This window comes from Salvelinus fontinalis, chromosome 33 (assembly GCF_029448725.1).
Source record: "Salvelinus fontinalis isolate EN_2023a chromosome 33, ASM2944872v1, whole genome shotgun sequence".
NCBI lineage: Eukaryota > Metazoa > Chordata > Actinopteri > Salmoniformes > Salmonidae > Salvelinus > Salvelinus fontinalis.
Window position 1 is genome coordinate 32,946,036 of NC_074697.1, and position 23,522 is coordinate 32,969,557.

The 23,522-nt window shown below is 44.5% G+C and overlaps 2 protein-coding genes across 2 annotated transcripts in view; one reads left to right on the plus strand and one right to left on the minus strand.

Moving 5' to 3' along the window:
- The window catches only part of LOC129832073 (protein unc-119 homolog A-like), a 33,345-nt gene extending 18,932 nt beyond the window's left edge, over positions 1 to 14,413 (plus strand). Inside the window, exons 2-5 of the mRNA XM_055895815.1 lie at positions 8,959 to 9,072; positions 9,624 to 9,717; positions 11,009 to 11,181; positions 11,330 to 14,413. Of these exons, the coding sequence (XP_055751790.1) occupies positions 8,959 to 9,072; positions 9,624 to 9,717; positions 11,009 to 11,181; positions 11,330 to 11,442 (494 nt within the window). The 3' untranslated portion in view covers positions 11,443 to 14,413. The remainder of the gene's footprint in view (positions 1 to 8,958; positions 9,073 to 9,623; positions 9,718 to 11,008; positions 11,182 to 11,329) is intronic.
- Positions 14,414 to 15,503: 1,090 nt separating this feature from the next.
- LOC129831579 (forkhead box protein N1-like) lies at positions 15,504 to 23,210 on the minus strand. Its single transcript, XM_055894933.1, has 9 exons — positions 23,073 to 23,210; positions 22,038 to 22,406; positions 21,623 to 21,718; positions 20,747 to 20,877; positions 18,591 to 18,687; positions 17,040 to 17,247; positions 16,144 to 16,608; positions 15,688 to 15,954; positions 15,504 to 15,565 (listed from the first exon to the last, which is right to left on the minus strand). The coding sequence occupies exons 1-9, from the start codon at positions 23,208 to 23,210 to the stop codon at positions 15,504 to 15,506; spliced, it is 1,833 nt and encodes a 610-aa protein (XP_055750908.1).
- Positions 23,211 to 23,522: the final 312 nt, after the last annotated feature.

The following is a 23,522-nucleotide window of genomic DNA, read 5'->3' on the forward strand; positions in this document are numbered from 1 at the left end:
TTATTTCACCTTTATTTAACCAGGTAGGCCAGTTGAGAACAAGATCTTATTTACAACTGCGACCTGGCCAAGATAAAGCAAAGCAGTGTGACAAAAACAACAGCACAGAGTTACACATAAAAAAACCTACAGTCAATAACACAATGTAAAAATCTATGTACAGTGTGTGCAAATGTAGAAGATTAGGGAGGTAAGGCAATAAATAGGCCATAGAGGCGAAATAATTGCCATTCAGCATTAACACTGGAGTGATAGATGTGCAGATGATGATGTGCTAGTAGAGATACTGGGGTGCAAAAGAGCAAGATGTTAAATAACAATATGGGGAAGAGGTAGTTGGGTGTGCTATTTACAGATTGGCTGTGTACAGGTACAGTGATCGGTAAACTGCTCTGACAGCTGATGCTTAAAGTTAGAGAGGGAGATATAAGACTCCAGCTTCAGTGATTTTTGCAATTCGTTCCAGTCATTGGCAGCAGAGAACTGGAAGGAAAGGTGGCCAAAGAGGTGTTGTTATTTTTTTTATTTATTTTTTTTTTACCGTTATTTTACCAGGTAAGTTGACTGAGAACACGTTCTCATTTGCAGCAACGACCTGGGGAATAGTTACAGGGGAGAGGAGGGGGATGAATGAGCCAATTGTAAACTGGGGATTATTAGGTGACCATGATGGTTTGAGGGCCAGATTGGGAATTTAGCCAGGACACCGGGGTTAACACCCCTACTCTTACGATAAGTGCCATGGGATCTTTAATGACCTCAGAGAGTCAGGACACCCGTTTAACGTCCCATCCGAAAGACGGCACCCTACACAGGGCAGTGTCCCCAATCACTGCCCTGGGGCATTGGGATATTTTTTAGACCAGAGGAAAGAGTGCCTCCTACTGGCCCTCCCACACCGCTTTGGGGATGACCAGTGAAATATACCTACTGGAGCGCGTGCTATGGGTGGGTGTTACTATGGTGACCAGTGAGCTGAGATAAGGCAGGGCTTTACCTAGCATAGACTTATAGATGACCTGGAGCCAGTGGGTTTGGCGACAAATATGTAGTGAGGGCCAGCCAACGAGAGCATCAAGGTCGCAGTGGTGGGTAGTATATGGGGCTTTGGTGACAAAACGGATGGCACTGAGATGCGTCCTTCTTAGTACTATGGGTTGTGGGGACGACTATTAAGATGCAGCCTTTGCACTGCAGTATGGGTAGTGGGGCTCATAAATTTGCTCGTGGAGCTCCTGTTTAGCTAGCTGATCTGTAGCCGTCTCATGTTCTGAGAACATCACTCTTATCAGACATCACAGTCACAGTAAAGAAGGCAAGGCTGCCGTGTGCCAAGAACATATTGCCAGTGTTGCCAGGGTAACAACAGATTCCTTTCCAACATACTGTGGTTGTGGTTGTCATGGCTGTAAAAATGTGGGTGGAGCCTTTGGGTTTGACTGACAGATTGGAAAAGGGACGTCTTATTATAGAAATAGAATGGTCATAATACATCATTTCTTACAATTTTGCGGACGGCACGGCATAATTTTTTCTACCAGAGATTGACTTTTGACTTTTCCAACACTGAATTTAAATGGCGCTGCGTTGCAGCATGGTTGTACTGTATGTTGATGAGGATTTAATGGCCGCACTAGCCTGCTCTACCACTTGTTAGCCGATGCCTGGACACAGCTTTGGCCTCTGATGTAATGTGTTAGGTAGATAGATGACATCTACTGTACCATATGGCGTCAGAGTGCACATTAAGGTCATTCAGTCACTACACACATAACTGACCTACAATAATGTTATAGAGCTGTAATAGTCTATAGTGTTTTGTTATGAATATCTACATTCTAACACTGTAGGTCTGTTCTATACTTCTTTGTTTATTATTGAGGGGACAGCAACTTTTGAATTTGAATAGTATTATTTTACACTTATTTGAACCTGAATGACCTGTGCTGCTGTCACGTTCCTGACCTGTTTTCTGTTGTTTTTGTATGTGTTTAGTTGGTCAGGGCGTGAGTTGGGGTGGGCATTCTATGTTATGTGTTTCTATGTTGGGTTAAATGTGTTGCCTGATATGGTTCTCAATTAGAGGCAGGTGTTTGACGTTTCCTCTGATTGAGAACCATATTAAGGTAGGCTGTTCTCACTGTTTGTTTGTGGGATATTGTTGCTGTGTCTGTGTTTGTGCACCACACGGTACTGTTTCGTTTTGTTTAGTCTGTTCGTGCGTTTGTGCACCACACGGTACTGTTTCGTTTTGTTTAGTCTGTTCATGCGTTCTTCGTTTTATGTTAGTTCGCATTTTCAGGTCTGTTATCGTCGTTTGTTGTTTTGTAGTTTGTCTTGTATTTTCGTATTCGTTATTATAATTAAATTCATTATGTCTACATACCTCGCTGCGTGTTGGTTCGATCCATGCTCCTCCTCGTTTGAGGAGGAGAACGACTTCTACAGCCGTTACAGCTGCCAAATGAGCAAAAGGTTAGCCTAAGTGCTGTAAGTTAGTGTTTGAACTCAATGGTCATTGACAATTATTTAAGATATACTGTACTGTACAACCCTCAATATTGCTACCGTTTATTGACCACATTTACCCCTAATTCACATACAGGTGCACTATATATACAAAAGTATGTAGGCACGCCTTCAAATTAGCGGATTCGGCTATTTCAGCCACACCAGTTGCTGACAGGTGTATAAAATCGAGCACACAGCCATGCAATCTCCATAGACAAACATTGGCATTAGAATGGCCTCATTGAAGAGCTCAGTGACTTTCAACGGGGCACTGTCATAGGATACCACCTTTCCAACAAGTCAGTTCGTCAAATTTCTGCCCTGCTAGAGCTTCCCCGGTCAACTGTAAGTGCTGGTATAGTGAAGTGGAAACGTCTAGGAGCACCAACGGCTCAGCCGCGAAGTGGTAGGCCACACAAACTCACAGAACGGGACCGCCAAGTGCTGAAGCGCGGAGTGTGTCCTCGGCCGCAACACTCACTACTGAGTTCTATACTACCTCTGGAAGCAGCTTCAGCACAAGAACTGTCCGTCAGGAGCTTCATGAAATGGGTTTCCATGGCCGAGCAGCCCCACAAACATAAGATCACCATGCACAATGCAAAGCGTCGGCTGGGTGGTGTAAAGCTCACCGCCATTGGACTCTGGAGCAGTGGAAACGAGTTCTCTGGAGTGATGAACCACGCTTCAGCATCTGGCAGTCCAATGAACAAATCTGGGTTTGGCGGATGCCAGGAGAACACTACCTGCCCCAATGTATAGTGCCAACTTTACTGTTTGGTGGAGGAGGAATAATGGTCTGGGGCTGTTTGTCATGGTTCGGGCTCGGCCCCTTAGTTCCAGTGAAGGGAAATCTTAACGCTACAGCATACAATGACATTCCAGACGATTCTGTGCTTCCAACTTTGTGGCAACAGTTTGGTTAAGGCCCTTTCCTGTTTCAGCATGACAATGCCCCTGTGCACAAAGCAGGTCCATACAGAAATGGTTTGTTGAGATTAGTTTTGAAGAACTTGACTGGTCTGCACAGAGCCCTGGCCTCAACGCCATCGAACGCCTTTGGAATGAATTGGAATGCCAACAATTAGGCCTGGCCTAATTGCCCAACATCAGTGCCCAACCTCACTAATGCTCTTGTGGCTGAATGGAAGCAAGTCCCCGCTGCAATGTTCCAACATCTATTGGAAAGCCTTCCCAGAAGAGTGGAGGCTGTTATAGCAGCAAAGGGGGGACCAACTCCATATTAATGCCCATGAATTTGGAATGAGATGTTCAACGAGCAGGTGTCCACATACTTTTGGTAATGTAGTGTATCTACCTCAGTACTCCAGTATCCCTGCACATTGTGAATTTGGTATTGACACTGACCCTGAATATAGCTGACATTCTTCTGTTTTTGTCTTATTGTGTTTTTTATTGTTGTTTATTTTGTTTGTTTTTATACTAGTTTGATATTGAGTACAGTACTGTTGGATTGGGATTTCAAGTAAAGCATGTCACTGTACTTGTGCATTTGACAAATAAAACTTGAAACTTGCCATGGTTCAGTAGTACAGATAAGCCTCACATCAGTTGGAGTTATTCTGTAAACCTCGTAGTTTACAGTATGTTGGCCTCAGAAGTAAAAATCACAGTTTGTGGTTGCTGGTTTAAGTTGGAGAGCTGCTTACATGTACAGTAAATCTGTTGACTGGCCTGTTATTCCAGCAGACATGTGATGTGGTGTGGCTGGACTGACTTCCGGTTATGTCCCAGTGCTAAGTGCTTTCCCATCAACTGTACTCTCACCTGAGATAACCTTTCTGGCCTTAGACATAGACCTCTGGCCTTACCTATTAAACATGTCCATTGCCCCACCAGTAAAGAATACACACGCCCGCACACACACACATACAGTATACACAATTTTTACTATCTATCTGAAGGTGTAGTAGTACTGTGGTGTGAATTATAATGACAGGTGGGTAGTAGGTGAGATGGAAAGTAGCCAGGAGACCCAGTCACAACTCACAAGGAAATTACTGCCATATGCACAGCACACACACACACGCACACACGCACGCACGCACGCACGCACGCACGCACGCACACACACACAATTATATTAATGACTGTCAATTATATTAATGACCCTAACAACACCAGGGCCGGAGCAGGGAACAGGACCTCAGCAGATTTGTGTTAAGGCCCTTTGATTCCAACATACACACACACACATATGCACACACACACACAAAACCATGCATACTAACATACACATACAGACACCTCCCCTCTCTCCATGTAGCACAGCTAGGTAACAGGAAGGCTAAAAATATCTCCTGGCCATTGGCTAGCCAGTTTGGTCCATCTGGTTCCTAACCCTTAGGTAAGTAGAGAGGGAGGGAGAGAGTGTTTGTGTGTGTGCATACGTGTGTCTGTGCACACAGTGTATGTTTCGCGTGTGTGTGTGTGTATGTGTGTGTATGTGTGTGTGTGTGTGTGTGTGTGTGTGTGTGTGTGTGTGTGTGTGTGTGTGTGTGTGTGTGTGTGTGTGTGTGTGTGTGTGTGTGTGTGTGTGTGTGTGTGTGTGTGTGTGTGTGTGTGTGTGTGTGTGTGTGTGTGTGAGGGCCCACTAAAGTCTTACTAGAATGTGCTCTTACTATTCTACCTCAGTACAGGTTTGACATGAAGCTCATGAGGCTTAGAGGCAGGTGCCCACCTGTAGTTTTTAATAGGATGCAGGTAGGGAGGGGCGTATGAAAGGGGTGCAGTGGTCAATTTGTGGGGTGGTGTCAGGGGAATGGGGGTTACAGTACAGTAAAACCTATAGTTTCCCCAAATCCCCTTAGCGTCTTCCAATCTGTCCATGTGACGGTGAAACAATGTAAGCCTCTTAGTCTTAATCCACAGCCTGTGGGGGGGTGAGTGTGTCACAGGGCTGTAGATGCTGTCCCTTTGGCACAGATCTGCAAAAACGGTGCTATCTAGAACCTAAAACGGTTCTTAGCCTTTCCCCATAGGAGAACCCATTGAAGAACCCTTTTTGGTTCCAGGTAGAATTCTTTTGGGTTTCATGTGTTACCATTTCCACAAAGAGGGTTCTACCAAAAAGGGTTCCACCTGGAACCAAAAAGGGTTATTTTATGGGGACAGACGAAGAACCCTTTTGGAACATTTTTTCTAAGAGTGTGGGATCAGCGTACAGTACCCTCGACCCGAACCTTAGGTTAAGTTGGCTGGCACCCTGGTGTTGCCCTGGTTTTGCCGACACCATGGTTCCAACCAACTGAGCCGTATTGGAACCATATTGGAACCAGTTGGTTAGTGTTCGATGTAACGGGTGACGCTCTCCTCATCCTCGGAAGAGGTGAGGAGAGAAGGATCTTCAGACCAAAACGCAGGCTCAGGGAAATAAGCCATCTTTATTAAAAATTACGATGGCACACTAAACGAAACAAACACTTGCAAAACTACAAAATAACAAAACGTCGTTGACGAGACCTGAACATAAACTTACATAACTAAACATAAACTTACGTACAGGAAACAGACGACATCGAAACGAAAACGAAACAAACAAACGCTACAGTCCCATGTGGTACGAACATAACATACGGACACAGGAGACAATCACCCACAAACAAACAGTGAGAATGCCCTACCTAAATATGACTCTTGATTAGAGGAAAACGCAAACCACCTGCCTCTAATCAAGAGCCATACCAGGCAAACCAAAAACAACATAGAAACAGATAACATAGACTGCCCACCCAAAACTAACGCCCTGACCATAAACACATAAAAACTAACATAAATAGGTCAGGACTGTTACATTCGATTTCTGTCCCAATAGTTTTGCCTGCCCACATATTCCAAACGGTCAGTTCTGTGAGAGGGCCTTATAGGAGTGTCTCAGATTCCAAACGGTCAGTTCTGTGAGAGGGCCTTATAGGAGTGTCTCAGATTCCAAACGGTCAGTTCTGTGAGAGGGCCTTATAGAAGTGTCTCAGATTCCAAACGGTCAGTTCTGTGAGAGGGCCTTATAGAAGTGTCTCAGATTCCAAACTGTCAGTTCTGTTAGTGTGACGCAAAACACTGTGGGCATGCATGTTATCACAGAGAACTTCTCCAGTGACTATAAGACTGTGGTTATTGTCAGTGTCACATCTTGGCAGATGCAAAGATTAGAGGAGTAAAAATAGCTCTTTCTGTCTCTCTGTTAGGTGAGGATCTGACAGGCTGGCCAAGTGGCTGGATGGGGAAGGGTCAGAGTGCTTAGTGAAGGGGCATGTTTTGGAAGAGCTGAATCAGTGTGCACAAGGCTGTAACAACTGCATAATTGTCTTATAACATAGATATCATTACTTGTAGTCCAGATGTACAAGTGTACAAAGTTTCATGCTTTTATATTCCTTTACTTGATGAAAGTGAACTTTTATACTAATATGTTAAACATTTCTGGTTTATTTGTATGTAAGAGATTGACAATTCAAGAATGTTCATGAATGTAAACAAAAGTACGGTAAAAGTATATATAGTCTTTCTGCTGTTCATTCCTTTGACTAAAATGTGTTCTGTAGAGTATGTACCCCTCCTGTATTCAGACTAAAATGTGTTCTGTAGAGTATGTAGCCCCCCTATATTCAGACTAAAATGTGTTCTGTAGAGTATGTAGCCCCCCTGTATTCAGACTAAAATGTGTTCTGTAGAGTATGTAGCCCCCCTGTATTCAGACTAAAATGTGTTCTGTAGAGAATGTGGCCCTCCTATAACCCTCCTGTATTGAGACTAAAATGTGTTCTGTAGAGAATGTAGCCCTCCTGTAACCCTCCTGTATTCAGACTGAAAGGTGTTCTGTACAGTATGTTGCCCTCCTGTAGCCCTCCTGTATTCAGACTGAAAGGTGTTCTGTACAGTATGTAGCCCTCCTGTAGCCCTCCTGTATTCAGACTAAAATGTTTTCTGTAGAGTATATAGCCCTCCTGTAGCCCTCCTGTATTCAGACTAAAATGTACTCTGTACAGTATGGAGCCCTCCTGTAGCCCTCCTGTATTCAGACTAAAAGGTTTTCTGTAGAGTGTGTAGCCCACCTGTATTCAGACTAAAATCTGTTCTGTAGAGTATGTAGCCCTCCTGTATTCAGACTAAAAGGTTTTCTGTAGAGTGTGTAGCCCTCCTGTATTCAGACTGAAAGGTGTTCTGTAGAGTATGTAGCCCTCCTATAGCCCTCCTGTTTTCGGACTGAAAGGTGTTCTGTACAATATGTAGCCCTCCTGTAGCCCTCCTGTATTCAGACTGAAAGGTGTTCTGTACAGTATGTAGCCCTCCTGTAGCCCTCCTGTATTCAGACTGAAAGGTGTTCTGTAGAGTATGTAGGCCTCCTGTATTCAGACTGAAAGGTGTTCTGTAGAGTATGTAGGCCTCCTGTATTCAGACTAAAATGTGTTCTGTAGAGTATGTAGCCCTCCTGTAGCCCTCCTGTATTCAGACTGAAATGTGTTCTGTAGAGTATGTAGCCCTCCTATAGCCCTCCTGTATTCAGACTGAAAGGTGTTCTGTACAGTATGTAGCCCTCCTGTAGCCCTCCTGTATTCAGACTAAAATGTTTTCTGTAGAGTATGTAGCCCTCCTGTATTCAGACTGAAAGGTGTTCTGTCGAGTATGTAGCCCTCCTGTATTCAGACTAAAAGGTGTTCTGTAGAGTATGTAGCCCTCCTATTGCCCTCCTTTATTCAGACTGAAAGGTGTTCTGTACAGTATGTAGCCCTCCTGTAACCCTCCTGTATTCAGACTGAAAGGTGTTCTGTAGAGTATGTAGCCCTCCTATTGCCCTCCTTTATTCAGACTGAAAGGTGTCCTGTAGAGTATGTAGCCCTGTAGCCCTCCTGTATTCAGACTGAAAGTGTTCTGTACAGTATGTAGCCCTCCTGTAACCCTCCTGTATTCAGACTGAAAGGTGTTCTGTAGAGTATGTAGCCCTCCTGTAACCCTCCTGTATTCAGACTGAAAGGTGTTCTGTAGAGTATGTAGCCCTCCTGTAACCCTCCTGTATTCAGACTGAAAGGTGTTCTGTACATTATGTTGCCCCCTGTAGCCCTCCTGTATTCAGACTGAAAGGTGTTCTGTAGAGTATGTAGCCCTCCTGTATTCAGACTAAAATGTGTTCTGTAGAGTATGTAGCCCTCCTGTAGCCCTCCTGTATTCAGACTAAAATGTGTTCTGTAGAGTATGTAGCCCTCCTGTATTCAGACTAAAATGTATTTTGTAGAGTTTGTACCCCTCCTGTATTCAGACTGAAAGGTTTTCTGTAGAGTATGTACCCCTCCTGTATTCAGACTGAAAGGTGTTCTGTACAGTATGTAGCCCTCCTGTAGCCCTCCTGTATTCAGACTAAAATGTGTTCTGTAGAGTATGTAACCCAACTGTATTCAGACTAAAATGTGCTCTGTCCCCTTTCTGTTTCAGACTACCTATGTTCCCCAGAGGAGAACGTTCACATGATCGACTTCACGCGGTTCAAGATCCGAGACATGGAGACTGGGACGGTGCTGTTTGAGATCACCAAACCCCCTGTACCAGGTATGGGCTATGTCAAAACTACCGTATTAAACAGCACATATATTAGATGCATGTACTGTGTATGAGCTATATGTTGGTAATGTATTTAATCAAGACATGGAGACAGGGACGGTGCTGTTTGAGATCACCAAACCAACAGCACCAGGTCAGTAATAGGCCTGTTCTGTGCTAAATATAACCATTAGTATTTGTGTTCCCTAACATATTCATATATACATGTTAACAATATTCTCTCTTATTAGAGCCTAGGATATATGACTTGTGGCACTAAAATACAGGTCATAGCCTCTGATAACGAATAGGTTTTAGGACCTACTGTATGTGTGAGCAGCATATACCTCTGGGTTAACTAGGCCCAGGCAGTACTATGCATGATTCATGAACAAATTACTCCTATTAGCTTGGTCTCTACTGAGAAGGTGTTATTTCGCTGTGTGAGTTGATCATCTAAGGCTCTGAAACAGTGTCTATTCAGAGAGGTACACAGCAGAGAGACTGTGCTTCAAAACAGCATGCTCTTTAACGCGCTCTCTTTTGTGACACTGTGGCAGCGGGCGAAAAGAAGGATTTTGACCCCAACGGAGGCCGCTTCGTCCGTTACCAGTTCACCCCTGCCTTCCTGCAGCTGCGCCAGGTCGGCGCCACGTAAGTCACAGCTAAGATGGCCGCCTGTGTGGGTGTGTAAGGGTGGTGGAGCGGTGGCCATTCAGTGCCCTGCTGTTCTTCTGAGAGGAGACAGATGGGGGAGGGCTATTCTCAGAGAGTGAGAGGTGGTGTGTGTGCGGGTGCCTACGTGCTTGCGTGCATGTTTGTGTGTGACAGATACCAAGGAGGCAGGAAGGCTACACAGTAGGGGGAGAAAGAGAGAGGGGGAGAGAAAAAAGGAGGCAGGGTGAGGGAGAAAGAGAGAGAGAAAGAGAGATGAGAAAAAGGACAGTCAGGCCAGTTGTTATTAATGAACCTTTTACTACAGTGGGCTAAATCAGGGTCACACAGAGTGTTTATTGGTCGTCTTAAACACATCTACATTGAAACCAACGTATACACCTCACACACATGGTTATGGGCTTAAAAAAAGAAGACACCTGTACCATGTCAGATATAGAGTTGAAATGTATTACGTTTTTACATTTGGAGTTTTTTTTTTTTTTTTTTTTTTTTTTTAGCCCCTTTTCTCCCCAATTTTCATGGTATCCAATCGCTGGTAATTACTATCTTGTCTCATCGCTACAACTCCCGTACGGGCTTGGGAGAGACGAAGGTCGAAAGTCATGCGTCCTCCGAAGCACAACCCAACCAAGCCGCACTGCTTCTTTAACACAGCGCGCCTCCAACCCGGAAGCCAGCCGCACCAATGTGTCGGAGGAAACACCGTGCACCTGGCCCCCTTGGTTAGCACGCACTGCGCCCAGCCCGCCACAGGAGTCGCTGGAGCGCGATGAGACAAGGAAATCCCTACCGGCCAAACCCTCCCTTACCCGGACGACGCTAGCCCAATTGTGCGTCGCCCCACGGACCTCCCGGTCGCGGCCGGCTGCGACAGAGCCTGGGGGCGAACCCAGAGAGTTAGCACTGTGATGCAGTGCTCTAGACCACTGCGCCACCCGGGAGGCCCACATTTGGAGTTTTTATCCCAATATTACACTTTGTATACATCACAGAAGACTGAAACATAGCAAAAGTTTGGCATCGAAGCACCAGATTTTCTGCTGTTTATTTAAATTAATGTTTATTATGAAATTATGAAAAATATGAATAACATTCCACACAAGGCCACTAGTCATTTGAAGGCAAGAAAGGGCTACTGTAGAGGGGGAAATGAGGAAACATGGAATTACACTTTGGTTCTGCAACAAACTATAACAAACAAATGATGTGTAAGTGTGTTTCCAATAGTTTATCAGATCGCTCTGTCCCCCTGTCCTCTCTGACACAGTGTGGAGTTCACAGTGGGAGACATGCCCATCAACAACTTCAGGATGATTGAGAGGCACTACTTCAGAGAGCGGCTCCTCAAGAGCTTTGATTTTGAGTTTGGTTTCTGTATGCCCAGCAGCAAGAACACCTGCGAACACATCTACGAGTTCCCCCCTCTATCAGAGGACATCAGTGAGTATAGACACACGTAGAAACAGAGACACAGACATAGCACGCATGCATACACGCACTTCCTGTACCCATACGACACAGTTCGACACACACACACACACACTCACTCAAACACACACTCTGACGTGTCCTTCCTCTTCTTCCTCAGTGCGTGAGATGATCCTACACCCATACAAAACGCAGTCCGACAGCTTCTACTTTGTGGACAACAAGCTGGTTATGCACAACAAGGCAGACTACTCCTACAGTGGGAGTCCGTAGGAGCACAGGACTTCCCTAGACACCTAGACCCACTCCAACTCCAACTCTAACCCACCCCTCCATAGGACCATGGACAGACAGACAGACAGACAGACAGAGAGACAGACAGACAGACAGACAGACAGACAGACAGACAGACAGACAGACATGACGAACGGAGAGACGTATGGACGGACTGACAGGTGACAAGCAACAGGACCAATGGACAGCCTCGCACTCTCAACTGCTTTATTTCTCCAATCAGAATTCCCCCATTGTTTGTTATCCCCTTAGTTGCAATCCCCTACCCCAGTCTCTTGCAATGACCTCTCAACTTTCTGTGTCTGATAGAGAGTGTTATAGATGTGTACACAGTCTAGCATACATAAACACACTCAGACCTTCGCTATGGGACACTGATGTGGCCTGATTTAGACATCTGATGTGGCCTGATCTAGACAAAATAAATGCACAACCAGTACAGTATATAAGGGCCAGTAACAATGAGTGAGATTGAATGTCTAGTCGGTGTGTTCTCAGTCAGTCAGCTAAAGAGAAAAAGAGAAAGGGAAAGAGAGAAAAGAAGAGACAGAAAAAATGTAGAGAGCGAGAAAGAGAGATAGAGAGAGTGTCTGCTTATCTGCACTTCATCTCATTGACATTTACAGTACCAGTCAAATGTTTGGACACACCTACTGATTCAAGGGTTTTACTTTACTATTTTCTACATTGTAGAATAATAGTGAAGACATCACAACTATGAAATAACACATGGAATCATGTAGTAACCAAAAAAGTGTTTAAAAAAGTTGCCACCCTTTTCCAGTATGACAGCTTTGCACACTCTTGGCATTCTCTCAACCAGCTTCATGATGTAGTCACCTGGAATGCATTTCAATTAACAGGTGTGCCTTGTTAAAAGTTCATTTCTAGAATGTCTTGCCTTCTTAATGCGTTTGAGCCAATCAGTTGTGTTGTGACAAGTTAAGGGTGGTATACAGAAGATTTGGTAGAAGACCAAGTCCATATTATGGCAAGAACAGCTCAAATAAGCAAAGAGAAACGACATTCCATCGTTACTTTAAGACATGAAGGTCAGTCCATGCAGAACATTTCAAGAAAAGTTTCTTCAAGTGCATTCGCAAAAACCATCAAGTGCTATGATGAAACTGGCTCTCATGAGGACCGCCACAGGAAAGGAAGGCCCAGAGTTATCTCTGCTGCAGAGGATGAGTTCTTTAAGAGTTACCAGCCTCAGAAATTGCAGCACAAATAAATGCTTCATAGTGTTCAAGTAACGGACACATCTCAACATCAACTGTTTAGAGGAGACTACGTGAATCAGGCCTTCATGGTCAAATTGCTGCAAAGAAACCACTACTAAAGGACACCAATAATAAGAAGAGACTTGCTTGGGCCAACAAACATGAGCAATGAACATTAGACCAGTGGAAATTTGTCCTTTGGTCTGATTAGTCCAAATGTTGAGATTTTTGGTTTCAATCGCCGTGTCTTTATGAGACGCAGAGTCGGTGAATGGATGATCTCCGCATGTGTTTCCCACCGTGAAGCATGGAGGAGGAGGTGTGATAGTGTGGGTGTGCTTTGCTGTGATACTGTCAGTGATTTATTTAGATTTCAAGGCACACTTAACCAGCATGGCTACCACAGCATTCTGCAGCGATATGCAATCCCATCTGGTTTACACTTAGTGGGACTATCATTTGTTTTTCAACAGGACAATGACCCAACACATCTCCAGGCCGTGTAAGGGCTATTTGACCAAGAAGAAGAGTGATGGAGTGCTGCATCAGGTGACCTGGCCTTCAAAATCACCCAACCTCAACCCAATTGAGATGGTTTGGGATGAGTTGGACCGCAGAGGGAAGGAAAAGCAGCCAACAAGTGCTCAGAATATGTGGGAACTCCTTCAAGACTGTTGGAAAAGTATTCCAGGTGAAGCGTGTTGAGAGAATGCCAAGACTGTGCAAAGCTGTCATCAAGGCAAAGGGTGGCTACTTTGAAGAATCTAAAATATATCATATATATTTGGTTACTACATGATTCCATGTGTTATTTCATAGTTTTGATGTCTTCACTATTATTCTACAATGTAGAACATAGTAAAAAAATTAAGAAAAAACCTTGAAGGAGTAGGTGTGTCCAAACTTTTGACTGGTACTGTAGCTATTTAAACAACAGAGAAAGACAGACAGACAGACAGACCAGCTGTCTGTCGCATTACCGAGTGACACAGACACACAATTCTCTGACATCATCAAAACATGTATTCTAGTCAGGCAAGCAGAACCTATATATTTCTACTAGGGTTCTGCTACTTTTTTTTACTCTTAAAGAAAGTCAAAAAAGTTTCTTGAATTTCTAATAAATAGCCATTAGCTCTGAATGACACGTTGTCCCTGAAAGGAACAGTACTACCGTTTGATGAGGTTCTTTGTTGATCACCATGCCAGTAGAAACCAGTTGAATGCCATTAGCGTACAGTACATCGTAGAATGGGACAGGTACTCTTTTAATGTGAATGTGTTGTATTTAGGGCTGGAAAAATTCTAGCTTTTCCAAAATTCCCTGGTTTTCCTGAAGTCCCTTTTGGAGGATTCCTGGATTTCTTATTCCAGCCTGATTCCAGGAATTTTCCAACATGGATTTTTGGAAAAACTGGGAATTTTAGGAAAGTTACTGGAATTTTGCAACCCTAGTCGTGTTTATTTATGTATACTCATAGTTTTATCTTCTAAAGTATTTTTTTAAGTAGCCACTTTGACGAGTTAAAAGTAGGCGAAGGATAGTCATATATGAACTCAAAACCAGATATTCATTTTGATATCCAGCACATATTTAGTCTCAAGAGATTTGCAGATGTATTTATAAGAAATGTGGTTATTGTAAATTAAAATGATGTAAAGTTTGGACAGTTGAAATGCCACTCAGAGAAATAAATATATGTGATTTTTTTGGGGAAGTCTTGAAATGCGACTTGTGGTCTTTTTTCACTTGATACCCAAGATGGTAGAACAATGACACCAGCTACAATATGTGGGAACAGCCAATTATAACAAAGGTTGTTTTACAATGTCTGGAAAGATTTGTGATGGTGATAGACGTCTAGACTAGAATATCAAATCATGAATCAGTTTAAGCGCTATAAATCAAAGACAGTTTACTATACACTCAGTCATTCCATACAAGAAAAAGGGCCTTTTCACACATGCTATGACTAAAATACACTCTCGAAATATGTTCCTGGTAAGGTGATGTCACCTTATTCCTTTTCATAATTATAGAAGCTAAATGATTAGATAGGGCTTATAGGAACCAGAGGAAGGTCTGAGAACAGTTGTCCGGCTCTGCCTTGACATTGACTTCCATCCTCAATGGTATTTTAGCTAGAAAGCTTGGAAAACTATTTCTAGAAAGAAAATTAATTGAGTTAACAGTGAGTATGTTCCCTGTTTCGTATCAGCAATATGTTAAGACACATTTTGTAATTACATTCATTAGCTTTGAGCTTAAAACCAGATGGCTTGAATCATCTCTTGTCGCCATAAACTGAATAAAATGCAAATTGAAAAAGCGGGAACATATCACAACAGGGGGCTTATTCAGGAGAAAGAGACTTCACAAAATGTTCAACATAGAAATGTGTTGTGTAGAACAGATATGATTCTCTGTAGTGTAGAATAAGGAAGAAATGTCACCAGCGCTGTATTTTTTATCAACAACTCTAACGTTCCATTAAATAAGTCCCTACAGCTCTCTGCTGCCATCTTGTGTGAAGTTAGGTGGTACTGCACTCTACTCCTAATCACTGAACAGTAAGATGTGTCATGAGCTTTTGGATCCATTAATTCTCATGAATGTCAAGTTTTGAATTTGACCCAGCCACAGTCAATGATATGAATAAAAACATATTGTTAACGCAATTGTGATAAAACCTGAACCCCTACTCACTCACAGATTTAATTCAGGCTAATTGTAGACAAATTGAGCCAACAAGCTCTACAGGTTCAAAGCAAAGCAAAATATGATGTTTGATTGTGATCAAACTGTGCACAATATTGTCACTGTTTCATTGCTGCATTGTGATAAGTCTTGACCTTCACAACCCCAGTCTTGAGTTGTCCTGGAGGTCCAGGGGGAAGGTCTTGGTGAGATTTCACGAAGGGAGCCCTATTCCTGGCCTTCAAAGCAAAGGTATGGGGGTGTTCCCCATGGAAGTGAGGTAACCAGCTAAACTCTCCACACCTGGGTAGGCTGTGTGGTACTGTCCATTAATATGTAGGTCTGATAGACCTCCACATCCTCCGTCCATCTCCTCCTCATCTTCCTCCTCTTCCTTCCCCAGACCGACAGAGATCAACTCTGATGTCTGGTTGACAGGACAGGTGCTCCTCAGACTTGACCCCAGGAGGAAGTGTGTCGGCTGGGAAGATGAGAGGGACGGAGAGGGACTGATTGCCACCAGCGAATCAGGAGCCAGGCTGTCCTCTCTCAGCTCCTCCCACAAGTAACCTGAGAGGAGAGTGAACAGGGTTGCACATTTTGTAGATTGTATAAAAATAATTCCTGAATATGGTTCTCTCTCTCTCTCTCTCTCTCTCTCTCTCTCTCTCTCTCTCTCTCTCTCTCTCTCTCTCTCTCTCTCTCTCTCTCTCTCTCTCTCTCTCTCACTCTCTCTCTCACTCTCTCTCTCTCTCTCACCGTGGAGTTGCAGGTCAGTCAAGCTGGGGTTGAGCATGTCAATATCGTTACTAGCATCTCCCTCTAGCTGTAGCTCCTGCATGCTCCTGGGCCCAACGTCATACTCTGCCTGTATGGTGGCGCTACAGCTGGAGGGTGTCTGCCCCGCCAAGGGGGAACCCAAGGTACCCACATTGGGAGGGATACCTGATGGAGGCTGCTGTCCGCAGGGGGAGTAGAAGGAGAAGGGGTGGGGGGTGGTGGGGGACATGTAGCGGGGGTGCTGGTTGACTGTCAGGGTGGAAGGGGGGACGTGGAGGTAGAGGGGACGTTGGAGAGGGCGACAGGGCTCTGGAGGCTGGGATGAAGTGAAGGAGGAAGGGGTAGGGTCGTAGTTTGTGGTGGATCTTGCCAGTGGGGTCTGGTGGTAAAAGGGTAAAGATTTCAGATTCTCTGGTCTTTCCCCCAACAGGCGATCCAGGTCCTCTGAGAAAAGAGAGAGAGAGAGAGAGAGAGAGAGAGAGAGAGAGAGAGAGAGAGAGAGAGAGAGAGAGAGAGAGAGAGAGAGAGAGAGAGAGAGAGAGAGAGAGAGACTGTGGGTAAATTGAGATGACCTTACATTTATCTCCTGTAATAGCTGCCAAAAAGGCTGAGTGGATAGAATCACCAGAACGCTGGTGTTGCTCGGTCTCCAAGGTAACATGCCCTGTCTGTAACAACACAAGCTGTACTTGAATCTTTCTGAATAACATAGAACCATCTTGTTTAGGGTGTCATTTATCCCATGATGGACCTGAGGACTGCCAAGCTTACAGTCCATTAAAACTCTGGCATCTGAACTTTGAGGAAGCGCAAATAAAACATAGCCCAGGTCTAAGGGGAGTCCTGGTCTGTGATGTATGGACCACCTACAGTACCTGGTCTGGCCATGCTCTTGCGGACAGTGAGGGGGTCTTTACGGCGCCACTTGTGTAGCTCCTCCTGCATCTTCTCTATCTTGGCTGGGTTGAGGGCCCACAGGCAGCCCTTACGGGAAGAGTTGCCAATCTTATTCTCCACCTTCTCAAAACACTTATTCAGAGACAGGTTGTGGCGGACCGAGTTCTTCCATCCATCTGGAGCCGTCTGAGAGACAGAAAGGAGAGGAGAAATGTACAGTAACAGTATTTTCATTTTCCATGGAATACTTTTTTCCCCTCCAATTTTTAATTGTTCAATTTTTATATACTACTGTATAGTTTGTGGCTATGTAAATAATCAAGGAATTACATTGAAGTATATTTAACATATTTATGAATTTCTTAAAGGGGCTATCTGCGATTGATGCATCCATTTTTTGACATGTCAATTAATGATATTTACCCACTCATCCTTGAAGAATATAGCTTAGAAGTTAGTTCAGAACCCAACATATACGCTTGTTTTACTCCACTGTTTGTAAACATTCAATGTAAATAAACAATATACAGCTTAAACAATAATGTGATGTCATGGATGGTCAGTCTTTGCATCCATAGCTCTGTCCAGCCCCAACCCTCAGCTTTTTACTGAAATAGGAGTTAAAAGTAATTAAAAATCAAGTCAAAAGTCAAGAGGAACCAAAGCAGGGGTAGTGCCACATTGCACACACACACACACACGCACACACACAAACACACACACACACCCCAGAGGCAGTCTCTCAGTCATAGGTCTTACAGTATGTTCGACTGAAGAGGAGCCAAAGCTGTTGCAGTGCCATGTTGTACATTCCTCCTCTTCCTACGCCAGCCAGACAGCCAGCCAGCCAGCCAGCCAGACAGACAGACAGACAGACAGACAGACAGACAGACAGACAGACAGACAGACAGCAGGCCAGATAGCCAGCCAGACTGACAGCCAACAAACAGCCAACCACTTCATGGGTCTATAAGCATCGTGATGGATGGGAAGACACAGATCGAGCCCTAACGGGTATCAGCCGGGGTGGCCCACGGCTAGCCTCGATAAACACAGGCTGAGTTCCAAATAGCACCCTGTTCCCTAGTGCACTACTTTTGACTAGGTCCTTGAGGCCACGCCTGTATTATCTATAGAATAGGTAGGGGTTGATGATGCCTAACAAACGGCTGGGGATGAGGCTAGTCTACGGCAAAGGCTGCTTCTGCTTTGGCACACCGTTGGATCTATATACACTATTATAGTATCATTCATCATTCATCTATGGAGGCTCTAAAGAAAATATATGGTTTCTCTCTCTCTCTCCCTCTCCATGTCCTTCAAGAAAGGGCTTATCGCCAGATGTGAGAGGATTGAAGATCAGCAGAGTTATCAGCAAAGTTCATACAAGGATGTATAGCAATGGTTATAACAACTCTGCCTGTGACATTGCACAGATAAAATACATAGGATGAGAATAATGAAAGAGTTATGAAGACACAGAGATGACTGTTGGGTCAGTGAGAAGACATAATGTCCTCCTGCTGTACCTTGAAGTAGGGGAAGTGTTCAGTCATGAACCTGTAGATCTCACTAACCGGGAGACTCCCTGTCTTACTGTTCCTCAGAGCCATGAAGATCAGAATGCTATGGATTGAAGACAAACATTGTAGTCAGTGTAGTCAATCAGTTGTAGTCAATATTATATTATTATTGTATATGATAACATATATTATATTATTTAACATCACAGTGAAATTTATTCATTACATTTACAATAGGGTTCCAAAAGGGTTAATCGATTGTCCCCATAGGAGAACCCTTTTTGGTTCCAGGTAAAACCATTTTTGATTCCAGATAGAGCCCTTTTTGGTTCCAGGTAAAACCCTTCTGGGTTCCATGTAGAACCACCTGTAGAAAGAGTTCTACCTGGAACCAAAAAGGGTTCTCCTATGGGGACAGATAGCTAAGATTCTAAGAATGTACATCATTCATGACAAGGATCCATGATGACATCCACAAAACACTAATAACAAGTTGTTATTATCATGTTAACTCAGCCTCTGGGGAAAACATCAGAAAATAAGTATGGTAGATAGTCTGTAGTGGATTTGAATAAGAGGCAGTGGTAATGTACGTGGAACCAATGTAGATCTAGGGCATGGGCTACCTCACACACACACTCCATCCACCTCACACACACCCCATCCACCTCACACACACTCCATCCACCTCACGCACACTCCATCCACCTCACACCTCGCACACACACTCCATCCACCTCACACCTCACACGCACACTCCATCTACCTCACACACACCCCATCCACCTCACACCTCACACACACACACTCCATCCACCTCACACCTCAGACACACACTCCATCCACCTCACACCTCACACACACACCCCATCCACCTCACACCTCACACACATACTCCATCCACCTCACACCTCACACATACACTCCATCCACCTCACACACACACCCCATCCACCTCACACCTCACACACACACTCCATCCACCTCACACACCCCTCATCCACCTCAAACCTCACGCAGCCCCCATCCACCTCACACCTCACACCCCCCATCCACCTCACACCTCACACCTTACACACCCCCCCATCCAACTCACATCTCACACACCCCCATCCACCGCACAACTCACACACACCCCATCCACCTCACACCTCACACACACCCCATCCACCTCACACCTCACTCCCCCATCCACCTCACACCTCACCCCCCCATCCACCTCACACCTTACACACACCCCATCCACCTCACACCTCACACTCCCCCATCCACCTCACCCCCCATCCAACTCACACCTCACACCTTACACACACCCCATCCATCTCAAACCTCACACACACCCCATCCACCTCACACCTCACACTCCCCCATCCACCTCACCCCCATCCACCTCACACCTCACACCTCACACCTTACACACACCCCATCCACCTCACACCTCACACCCCCTCCATCCACCTCACACCTCACACACCCCCATCCATCTCACACCTGACACACACCCCATCCACTTCACACCTCACCCCCCCATCCACCTCACACCTCACACCCCCTCCATCCACCTCACACCTCACACACCCCCATCCACTTCACACCTCACCCCCCCCCCCCCCATCCACCTCACACATCACACCCCCTCCATCCACCTCACTGACTGAAAACTGACTGAAATCACAGCTGAACACCAAATATATATACTTTGGTTCCCTTTCAATCTAAACTGGTAAACTGGTTTTGGGGGTTATTAAAGAACTGACATGCTTACAGTTCAAATTCTTTTGTTTCACCTTGTTTCACCATTATTTCAAACATGCATAGAAATAAGAGTAATGAATATTGAGAAATGGGTTTGATTGACTAAGGTCTTGATTAAATAAGGTCTTGATTAAATAAGGTCTTGGTTGTATAAGGTCTTGATTGTATAAGGTCTTGATTGAATAAGGTCTTGATTAAATAAGGTCTTGATTGAATACGGTCTTGATTGAATACGGTCTTGATTGAATAAGGTCTGGATTGAATAAGGTCTTGATTGAATACGGTCTTGATTTAATAAGGTCTTTAATATATAATTAATGTTACACCAAATTCCAAAACCTGATTGTACTGATTGGTAATAGATTGTGCTTATGCACATGTATGGAGTATCAAAGTAGCATGTTCACCTGTATGAGTAGATGGGCTTGGGGAAGAGGGACTGCATGCTACTGTCTTGATGGGTTGGAGTGGAGAGGCCCTGGAGAGAGTACTGAGAACTTTTGGATTTTCCACTGGTAGAATACACACCTGGTGAGAACTAGAGAGAACACAAACACATACATACATACACACATTGTTACAGCAGAACTTGTATTACTTTAGCAACAAAGTGAGTACACAGTGAGGTTTTTCCAAACCGCACAGCTGTGTTCTGCAAACCCTATACTGTTACAAGTTCACGGTATGATATAACCAAGCCCTGTTGGCAAAGGGTTATTTCAAGGGTTATTTTCCTTGGCAAGGTGTTTGACAAGTTATTTGGCAGAGTGGCACTAACCCTTGAAAAGATATACAGTAGAATACACACCTAATAGGAAAGATATACAGTACCGTAGGTAGTTTCTGTCAACCAATCTATACAGCACCAAAATTCCACCCACACCAACAGTTTGTAGTCCTAAAAATAGAAATTAGTTTTGTTCTTTGAGAGAATATTAGTCAGTTAACTGAACATTTATGAATTATGAAGTCTTTAAGTGCTTTGTGTGCTTGTTTTGATTACATAAATGCATCAAAATTCAAACTTTTTAACGTTAGCAGATTATGATTATCTCATAGAACAAAACATATACTATAAGATCTCCTACACCCGTGTTACCATAGACCTTATTTTCTGTGTTTATCCAAAAATCCTACAAAACCCCCTCAGTTAGTGCCTACAAAAAGACACCATTACTATTGCGCTCTATAGCCTACCAAAACCACCCTATTGAGTTAAGCTCCTCTAAGAACCTCACCCTTAAGTTAAACCCTCCCCCTGTGCTTTGGTCCTGCCCACTCACCTGCTTCAGTGGGGCTAGCGGGCTGTAGGAGGCATAGCCTTGGGACAGGAAGCAGGAAGGTTCCTTGGGTGCAGCCAGTGGTTCTGGGTAAGAGTGCTGTGTTGAATAAAGGGAATGAATGAAGATAAATGCATTATACAAGTAATGAAATCTGAGGAAACTCATTGGCAGCATTGGTATCATTGTGATGTGTGTGTGTGTGTGTGTGTGTGTGTGTGTGTGTGTGTGTGTGTGTGTGTGTGTGTGTGTGTGTGTGTGTGTGTGTGTGTGTGTGTGTGTGTGTGTGTATAGGAGCTGCTTACGGGTGGGGCTCTCCTCAATGGCCATGTACATTTGGGTATGGTACTACAGTTCAGCTGTTAGCGTGTACTATGAACGAATAGCCATTTAGAGTATGAGTATCACTGTATCATACCATCAGTCTGGAAGCTTGGAAACTCCCGTTGTATGGATCCCAGCATGTCTGTTCCTCACTGGTAGATGTGTATGTGTCTGTGAAGCTATCTGGAGCATCCACCTCTCTGAGACAGATGAAGGGATGAGACCCAGGGGGACCAGGGGCCAGGCAACCCGTGGCAACCCCACCATTGCTGAACTGACGATGGTAGGGGTGGAAGCGGTCAGCTGACACTGACCCTAAGTTTGACCTTTGACTCTGTGTTACCATGGCTCCATCAATGCTGTGCCTCCTGCAGGTCTCTGCAGCGGCATTTCTCTGTCTGTAGGTGGCGCTTTCTTTCTCACGCTGGGCAGTGGTAAATGACACAGAACTGCTCTCATCACACTGAGGAGAGATTAATATACAAATTGTTAGCTGGGTATTTAGCAACATCCAGAATCTCCTGGGTGGCATCTGCATGAAACAATGAAACAATGCAAGGGAATAGCTAAGAAACACATACATTTTATCTCCTGGCATTGCCTGTGTCCCAAATGACATCCTAAAGGGCGCTATTTGGGGCGCACCCATCATTTGGGTTTAAACACATCATGCCTGTTTTGGCGGAGGGGGGGGGGGGGGGGGGGGGGGCAATCAGCATTCAGGGCTCAAACCACCCAGTTTATAAATCCTTTTAGATTCACTCACTCAGATTCACTTAGATTCTCTCCATGTTGCAAGCAGACCTGGGTTCAAATAGTATTCATTTTCTTTCAAATAATGTATCTGTCACAATGAAAATTACCAATGAAAAGCAACCAATGGAACCAAAAAATACTACTTGAACCGAGGTCTGGTTAGTCAAACAGCTATGGGCTTATGCACTAAGATCACAATGTGGATTCTGGAATTAGCTCTGGAGGAACAGCAGCCTAATGCAGGTGCAGGAAAGGAGATGAGATAGGTAAAGCATGCATGGCTTTGGGTTGATTCAAAATGGAGGGAGTGTTTCCATCTGGAGTATTTCTGGGTGAAACTGTAAAATAAACTGTTTTCAGTGGATTGTGGTACCTTTGAGTGCACCATCTGCTGGAGGGAGGACCCTGAAGGTTCACAGGTGCGTAGGGAGGAGATCTGAGGGGCTGGTGTGGTTGTCAGGGACCTGTTGGCACTGTGAGTACACGTGGAGCTGGGAGATTCTGTAGACATGATGATGTGCCTATAAGGAAATCTGCAAATGGGAAGAATAGAAACGTGTTTGAGTTTGGGGCATGGTATACACTGAGGTTATAAAATATTAGGAACACCTTCCTAATATTGAGTTGCACCCCCTTTTGCCCTCAGACAGCCTCAATTGGTCGGGGCATGGACTCTACAAGGTGTCGAAAGTGCTCCACAGGGATGCTGGCCCATGTTGACTCCAGTGCTACCCACAGTTGTGTCATGTTGGCTGGATGTCCTTTGGATGGTGGAACGTTCTTGATAAACATGAGAAACTGTTGAGCATGAAAAACCCAGCAG